At 33.1% G+C, this 9,502-nt stretch overlaps 1 protein-coding gene across 4 annotated transcripts; it reads right to left on the reverse strand.

The window, feature by feature from the left end:
- Positions 1-1,440: 1,440 nt before the first annotated feature.
- On the reverse strand, positions 1,441-3,671 carry LOC140965268 (uncharacterized). 4 transcript variants are annotated; one of them, XM_073425418.1, is made up of 2 exons: positions 3,522-3,671; positions 1,441-2,330 (listed from the first exon to the last, which is right to left on the reverse strand). In XM_073425418.1, exon 2 carries the CDS (start codon positions 2,174-2,176, stop codon positions 1,676-1,678), a length of 501 nt encoding a protein of 166 aa, XP_073281519.1. In that variant the 5' UTR covers positions 2,177-2,330; positions 3,522-3,671; the 3' UTR covers positions 1,441-1,675. The 4 variants fall into 4 exon arrangements, with proteins under 4 accessions (XP_073281519.1, XP_073281518.1, XP_073281521.1 ...); XM_073425417.1 differs by having other exon boundaries at positions 3,518-3,666; XM_073425420.1 differs by lacking the exon at positions 3,522-3,671 and adding an exon at positions 2,821-3,236.
- Between the last annotated feature and the right edge of the window lie 5,831 nt (positions 3,672-9,502).

A 9,502-nucleotide genomic window follows, 5' to 3' on the forward strand; every position in this document is an offset into this window, starting at 1 on the left:
ATACGAAAGTCACAATTAATGAACTGAATTCAATTAAAAAGATATGTATACGTATATGATGATATGATGAGACATGTTTGACATGTTACGCTATTATACGACATGTTTACGCTTATGTTTTTAAGTTCATGAAATATATATTGATTACAGTACTTTTCACTGTTGCGTATTATGTATATGTATTTGATATAACGTTACAAGTGTGTTGAGTCTTTAGAATCACTAGGTGTGAATGATGCAGGTGAGCATGTTGATGAGGAGGCTAGAGGTACGGAAGTTTGAGTCGGCAGGGCTGGTTGTGTGCACATGAATCCGAGGACCATATCTTCCGCACATCATGTTTTGAGTTAGGAGTAGACATGATCATTTTTATACGCTTTGTTTTGACATGTTGATGATTACCATGATTTTTACTTCTTTTATTTTTTTTCTACATCTAGGATGGACGAGTTGGCGATAATTTTTAAACTGCAGTATTTTATATGTTATATGATTACGATTATATTAAAATATGTATTTTCAGCAGTATTGCATGTATGCAAAATTTAAGGGTTTCGAAAATGAGCTTGTAAAAAAAAATTAGTATTTTTAAACAATATATGTTTCATATATAATATTTATAGAGAAACAACCGAATAAGTACACACAAAATTTAAAATGTGCCACATGAATTGCAAACATATTATGAGATGGTAATGCGTTGATATGGGTCAAAGAAAGAAAACAAAATAGTTAACGTGTATATGAGATGCCACAAATTGAGAAATTTAAGAATTAAAAATAATGAACATCTATATATGTGTAACATTGCTCATAACGTGCTATAAATAAATGCAAAATACTAATAGAATACAAAGTAAAAGTAAGCAAAACAAGCAAATTCAATATATATAAAATGGGTTACAAGAATGACATATTTATAGGTACAATAAATCTTTAGATAAGATAATTATGATATCAAAATTAATTGATATGATTACGATTCTCTACCATCTCTTAAAGATATGATTACATAATATTGCAACAAATATAACTTAAGAGAAATAATTATACATGTAAATAAAGCTAGAAGAAGACAATAAAAAAAACCTGAACTTCTCAAAATCTCTCTCCTGTATCGAGGTGAAGGCCTGAAGTTGTTAGCACAAAATATGTATATATATAAATAAACACACACTTCCACTTTGGCTAAATTCTACAAGTCGCATATTAAAAGATAATTTAGAAAATTACCTTCTTGTAAAGCTTTCTTGAATCATTAATACGAATTTTTTTTTTGGTGTAAAAAATTAAATTAAATTAAAACCAATTTAGCTCGAATATTTTTTACATGAATTAATTTAATTACATCTTATTCTCAATGCAATTTGAATCCAACTATTTTCAAATGATTGGTGAATAAACAAGTAAAAGCCATTTTTTTTTAACAAAACACAGGAATAAAGATTATGTGACTAAAAGATAAGTGTTTTTACTCTTCAACGAAAAACACAAAAAATATTGTGGAGTTTAAAGCTTTAACTAAGTCGTGTCATTCACAACTCAAGCTCATACACAATTTGGCAAACTTCAGAACTTCATTGTAGAATCTTCAAGGTTCTCTTCACCTCACTGCTTTCTTGGTTTCTCCTCTGGCACTTGAATAAAAAGGTTACAAAGACTTAGAATGATTTTGTCATGAACCCTTCAATATGGACGTTGGAGACAGCGGAGGGGCGTCTAGCTGATACAAGTTGAGTGCAGGACCAACAAAACGGAACAGTATCCATCCTCCGATAATTATAAAGATGGAAGCATAAGCTAGCTTGTTAAGCCAGAATAATAGACCCTTCTCACCTATATACAGCTCTGTTGCCTTCTCAGTGAGATTCATGGATTCCCAGTCCTTGGGAGCCGAAGCCTTCTTAGATTGCATTTTATTGATAACACCATCTTCTTGTTGCTTTCTTCTTTTTCTCGAACCCCTTTTGAACCGTATTTCTACTGTTTCTGGTGGTGTGATGGGTGGGGGGAGAGTTGGTGATGCATTTACGTCATCACTGCTAGTGGTGTTACTGTCATTATCTCTAGCGCTTCTGATAGGTCGTCCTACAGGTAGAGAATAAATGTGGCAATGTTGAATTGGACATGATATTTGCAAGGGAAAAGAAGTGAAAGGTTTATTCAAGGATAGCATTCTGGAGTTTACTGGTTCGAGTTCTAGGCTAAATTCAAAATGTGGCGGAAGCTATATAATGGTTTTTCGTACAATTGGGATTATCCTTGGAAGATATTAATCTTCTCACGTAGAGTAGAGTACATTCACGATGTGAATTGCAGTTTCCAGTCACCTGATTCCAAAGAACAAGATAAACACTAGTCAATTACACATACTTTAATGTGCAGTCAGATGGAGTTAATCCTACAGAGAATAATTTTTCATCTCACAAGCATTGGAGGCTAGTTTCTATGGAAAACTAACCTCCCTGAGGAAAATATTTTTCAGCTCTAAAGTCAATCCACAGAAGAAGTTAGGTTCTCTGTAAGCAACTTGTAAAGTCTATTACTACCTGGTGCATGTTTAAAATTTACATTGTTTGTGTTTCTTCAATATTTAGAATGCTTGCTAGAAAGTCTACCAAGTTAACCAAGTGCATCACACAGGAAATATTGTAGAAGGCGTATTGGCAACTTGATTACGCCAGTATTTAGTTCCACGTCAAACACTGTCTAAAACATTAATGCACGGTCATCCTTACGCTTGTATTAATATGTTACACCCTAGACTAGACCTTTTCTCTTGGGAAAACATAAATATGACAGTGAAACGACTTAGCTAACCTAGGATGAACTTGAATGTTCAGAAGAAATGTTGTTTTCAGTACACATGAACTAAGCATATAGGTTTGAGGATCAGTCGCCACCTTCATCTTATTCCGTATATTAAATATTTGACAAGATTTTCACAGAATAGAAGGATACGTGTCAAACAACCAAAACTAACAGTTATCAGACCTATACTTCCAATTCCCCTCAAATTATTAAGAAAAGTAAAGTAAAATCTTCAAAAACACACACAAGTAGAATGCTCAGATAAACGAGGCTAAAGAAAATAACTAAATTTTGCAAGAACATTAGGGAGCAAAAGTTCTATCCCCATTAACTCTTTCGTTTATTATAATGGATACATTGATCAATAAAAGTTTGCAGAAGAAATCTAAAACAATCGAAATTCAACACTAATCACTATAAAATCCCACAACCTAGAAAATATGATTGAATTGATCATAAACTGATGGTAGCCTTCTTCGGATTTCAGTCCTTATTTCCCAAATTACACACCTTTTTCAAAGCCAAATGGGATCAAAATTTTTAAAATTATTCAAAAACTAACTTCCATTCCCTCATATTTTCATTTAAAAATCCCTATTTCACTTCATTCTGGCCGATACTCAACTAAATTAAACATAAAAACCATAAAACTTGTCGAAATTTAAACGATAAATTTATCAAACATGGAATCGTGAAGAAAACTTACATACTCAGCGAATCAGTGTCATGGAGATGAGTGCGAGCTGAACGAGAGGGAATTTTTATGGTGCAAATTGTTTGGATTGAAGATAGGGTTTTGGCAGATTGCACCCCGCAAATAACCTTTTTATCCAAAGAGCATCTTTAATTTTTTATTTAGAAGAAGTTTACTTGCACCAACGTTCGTAGCAGTAGGGTCACCAAAATCCGGATCCCTTGGGTTTATAATAAAAGCCGAAACCAATACAAATATATTATTTATTAATGTAAATATAGACAGAAATAATATATCTCACAGATAAATATATGTGAGACCGTCTCACAAGAAACTTACTAAAGAATTCAGAGTGAGTCTCATGTGAGACCGTCTCATGGATCCTAATATGTGAGACGGGTCAACACTATCAATATTCAAAATAAAAAGTAATAATCTTAGCATAAAAAGTAATACTTTTTCATGAATAACACAAATAAAGATCTGTCTCACAAAATACGACCAATGAGACTGTCTCACACAAGTTTTTGCCAAGAATTTATATATAGGTTTTGGTTCGGTTCAATTCAACATATGATAAATTTTAATTTTGTTCAAATAAATTTTTTGAGTATTTTTAAACACAGTTTAAATATTCTGATTTATCTATTATAAATATAATAGATAAATATCAATATGACTACATATATATACTATAATTTATGATAATAACATTACAAATTTCTTATCAAAAAATATAAATTCTCAAAATGAAACTGGTTCATTTTTAAAAAAATAATATTTTATCATTATGTGCTGTCACATTTAAAAATGAGAAACATTTATATTCTATGTCCATTCAACTTCATTTTAAATTATTGAAAAGCCAACAATTTATAAAACTAATATATATTATCAATTTTTCATAATTCTAATGATATGACATAAACTAAAAATGAAATAATATATATGATTAATATATATATATATTCATAAAATCGGTTTGATTTAGATTTTTAATCAAACTTTTTTTTAGAGTAGGTCGCTTGTTAGACGGTCTCACGAATCTTTATTTGTGAGACGGGTCAACCCTACCGATATTCACAATAAAAAGTAATACTTTTTCATGGATGATTCAAATAAGAGATCCGTCTCACAAAATACGACATGTGAGACCGTTTCACACAAGTTTTTTTCTTCTCTTTAAAATAAATTCAAATGGTGATCGACTAAAAACCAACTATTTGATATGTTTTCATCTCACCCCAATTTCGTGGTAAAACTAATGATTTATTTGGAACCGTGAATTGAAATCAAAATTNAAAAAGTTGAATATTTTTACTTTTTCATGATAAAACTATTAAATGATTAACTTTTATTTAGTTTAAACAACAAATCGTACTGTTGTTTTTTCTTGATCTACAAAAATAAAAAATAAAAAAATTTCAATGCAAATATGTTTAAATCGAAACCAAAAGTGCTAATTAGGTGCCGGAATTAAAAGAATATTCAAGCGATTCAGTTTCAGAATTAGGAAATGTTGGAGCGCCCTTACCCGAGCCACTACTAACAGATTAATAAGCATGCAACATTAAAACTTAATAACAAAAATTAAACAGCGGAAACCAAATAACTTAATCATCTTACAACCCAAACGAAAACAGAACAAACAACAGCAGTTTTAAACATTAATACAATCATATCGAAAACATAATTCTGAACTAGAAAACGATAAACCACGCATAAAACCTCCACTGGATCACCACCGAAAATCCAACTGCCCTAGCCACTGCCCTGGTTTTCCGAACCGTCCAATCTAAGACCTGTCCCGTAGAATGGGGTGTCCAAGATGAAAACAAGGACGTAAGCGACAATCGCCCAATACGAGAATATACGAGTATACAAACTGATATGATGTACGTGAAATGTAATATGCTCGGATATCAAGGATCAAGTCAAGAATCTCATACTCAGTCTAAAGGCGCCTGAGTGTGTAGCCTCTGATCTACCCTAGGCATGCTTTGGCTCTCACACTCATCATCAAGACGTGGACCTACAATGTCATCAGAGCCCGCGGGTCCCGTCGGACACTGTAGCTCTCGATGTCCCATCGTCCACAATAGAGAATAGGGCTGAGCGGCCCCAACAAACGAAGTATTTCTCAAAAGATATCAGGCTCAACATGATATGTCATGCATAATATGCCAAAGCAGTCAAACATGTATCATGCAACAGATAAATATGCAGCATATAAATGTGTATATTATGCTTGGATATCTCAGTCAGTACATCACGTAACTCACTAAAACAATCTGACAGAAAGCTCTTAACCCAGACAATACCAACAATATGAAATCACTATCAAACCAAATTCTGAATTACCAAACATGCTATAAAGTTCTTCCTAAAGGCTTTAGGATTATACCTGCGTCCGTCGTCAGTCCGCTGATGATGTCTCGATCTCAATTCACAGACCACCCCTCGAGTCGACACTAGCTCCGAAACTTCCCGACACCAAAGTGCCCTAAAAACTGGCTAGAAAACCTAAGGTAAAAGACTAGAACTCTCTTTCTCTGAAGGATGGAGTGTAGGAAACAAAAGAATTCGGCTTCCATTTATAGGCTGCATCCGGACTAGTTCGGAAATCCGAATCAATCTTATCTGCCACGTGTCAGAATCTTATTCGTTGGGTTGGATTTCTCGAGATAATGTAATAGGAAGTAGATCGGGTTATCCATTTAAAATTTGGTGGATCCAACAAATTAATCTCAAACTATCAATTTGTTAATAATACTTAATTGACAACTCTTTAATTATCTCTTAATTAATATTTCATTCAAAATAAGAATTCGGGTCATTACAAATGTAACCATAGATTTTAGAATCATGGTTAGGCTTAAGAGTAGATATTTCATGAGACAGTCTTACGGATCTTTATTCGTGAACGGATCACTCCTATCCATATTTACAATAAAAATTAATATATTTGACATAAAAGTAATACTTTTCGTGGATGACCCATATAAAATATCTGTTTCACAAAATTGACCCGTGAAACCATCTCACAAGAGTTTTTGTGTAGGCTTAAATGGCTTGCAGTTTATTTTAATTTTTTTCAGCTATACCACCTTTTTAAAGCATATACATATATCGTTAAAAATTTTAAATATAAAATCATTCTTCAAAATTTCTCTAACTGTAATATTATACACCTTAGTTAAAGAGTGTACTACACTTATTGGAAAACCCAAATGAATTTATGATAAGAAAAATTGGGAGGAAATATTTCTCTTACAGTTATGATCCTATCTGCCAACATTTCTTGCGACATAACATTTAAAATTGTGAAACATAATTTTTTTAAAAAAAGGCAAAAAACCTCGAGCTATATTTTTGAAGAACATGTCAAAATCGTTCCGGTTTGTCTTATTTTACAACATACAAAAAATGCACTTTCGATTTTTACAAGTTTTGTTCTCCAAATTAATATTAACGAAAAGAAAGGTACATTTTGCATATTGGAGAGATCAAAATGGCTTTGGTCTGTGTTTGCACACAAAATTGGCGAGTGAGTGTTACGGACGTATCGTGCTAGGCATGTGACGTGCCAAAATCAGTAGAAATTGAAAATCTAACTTCTAAATCAAACAATTGGGAGCCCCAGTTCAACGTCAATTGTAATCTCTCCGGTTAGGCGTCAAAAACTAAGAAAACTAATTTATAAAAGTGATGAAAATAAAATTGAAAAATTCAATAATGACAATTGAATTGGAGTCGTCATTAATTGAAAGGAAGTATGCATAAAATTACAATAAGAAGAATTGAAATAAGTTGAAATTTATTCGACTTGAAATAAGAATCGAACTGCTGAATACTATCATTCAGATAAACAATTTAGAAATTAATTATTTGGCCTCAAAATTAATTAAATAATATATGTTTAGGCCAAACAAATTCTCCCTGCAGGCTGTTAACCAAACGGGCCAATATGCCTGGACATATTCCTCAAACATCATGGTCATAACTTAGAAAAAGCCTAGAAAATATCTTAGAAGGTCATTATATTAGCATTGAGTAAACAAATACATGAATTCAGACAAATACCACATGTTACCACGCCATGTTCCTTCTTGCATGCTGGGAACATACTTTTTTTAACTACTTGTCATTGATCTACCTTCTGTGGGGTTTCCCGTCGATACTTGCCAACCAATATGCATTTTCTTCCAACGCATGATGAACTTTGAATGGTCCTTCCTAATTGACAGATAATTTCCCGAGCTATCTGTCTTTGGTTCCTAGAGACAGTATAACCATCCACACCAATTCTCCTTCATGAAACGACTTTCTCTTTACTCTCTTGTTGTAACTTCGAGCCACCTTCTCCTTTTTAATCAAGAGTCTATTGAGCACTTGTACCCTTTGGTCATCTAGATCCTCCAACTCTGTGATAATAGACTCGTTGTATACCTCTGGAATTAACTGGCTTTGCATGCACTACAAAAAAATGCCCAATGACAACGGTTTTTAACCGTTGTCGTAGTCCTTTTAAAACTGTTGTTAAATGGTTCGCTCAAAGACGGTTTTTCACCGTTGTTGTAGCTACAATTTGCGACGGTTTTCAAATAAAATTAGCGACGGTTAGCCATAAAGTCCGCCGCTAATTTTAGCGACGGTTTTTTCATGATTTCCGTCGCTAATATTTTAAGTAAAATAAAAAAAAATTACTTTTAATAATTTAATAAATCTAAAAAAAATTACAATCTTACTATGCTAACAATATTCCTGATCTTACCTAACACATAAAAATTTACCAAAAATTAAAGCGAAAAAATGTACCCTTAACCGAAACTAAAATCATATAAGAGATAAAAATTTTAAGTGTTGTGAAGTGGTAAAATTGTGTAAGAGAGAAAATTTTAAGTGTTGTGAAGTGGGTGCAAGAAAATGGAAGGGTATTTATAGACAGTTTGTGACGGTTATTGGTAAAACTGTCGCTAAATCGACGATTATTGTAAAACCGTCGCTATTTTCAAAAATGTCGCATGTTTAAATTTTGCTACGGTTTTACTTATAACCGTCGCTATATTTAGCGACGGTTGTGCTTAAACCATCGTTAAATTTAGCGACGGATTAGAAACTGTCGCTAAATTTAGAGACGGTTTTAAGCAAAATTGTCGCAATTTTGAAATTAGCGACGGTTTGCTATAACTGTCGCTAAATATGGCAACAGTTTACACAAACCATTGTTGTTTGTCCAAAAAACACGCTAATCGACAACGGATTTCTAAAGCCGTTGTCGATTGTCCAAAAAAACACGCTAATAGACAACGATTCTATGAATCGTTGTCATAAACGCTCAAAGTGAAAACCGTTGTTTTATTTGTGTTGTTGATTAAGAAATTTCTTGTAGTGATGGCTACCCTCGGAGATGGAACCATGATTTCCATTGGTGATACAGCCTCGTGCCCAAAAGCCAATGTAAAAGGACTTACTCTTGTAGCGCTCATTTTTTAAGTTCTATTTGCTCATAGGGTCCCGAATAACAATCGATGCCGATCTCTTGGACTGTCCTCTATCATTTTCTGCAAGATCTTGATCAATACTTTGTTAGAAGCCTCTGCTTGACCATTAGCTTGGGGATAATATGCTACAAAATCTTTTACTTTGGATCCACTACAAGAAAAAACCAAATCAACAACGCACATACGACAACGGTTTTTACTAAAACCATTGTCGTATGCTTTTTAACAACGGTTTTAGTGAAAATCGTTGTTGTATGTGCGTTTTTTAAGCAAAAGACAACAGTTTCATAAAAATCGTTTTTTTTTTTTGGCAAAAGACAATGGTGGGGGTCAAAGACAACGTTTTTTAGGGTCATTGACAACGGTTCTATAAAACCGTTGTCTTTGAGCATTTTTTCGGGTCAAAGACAACGGTTTTATGAACCGTTGTCGAATAGCGTGTTTTTTGGACAAATTAGCGACAGTTTTGCTGAAACCGTCGCTAAAATTAGAG

The sequence above is a fragment of the Primulina huaijiensis genome, chromosome 18 (assembly GCF_012295235.1).
Source record: "Primulina huaijiensis isolate GDHJ02 chromosome 18, ASM1229523v2, whole genome shotgun sequence".
Classification (NCBI taxonomy): Eukaryota; Viridiplantae; Streptophyta; class Magnoliopsida; order Lamiales; family Gesneriaceae; genus Primulina; species Primulina huaijiensis.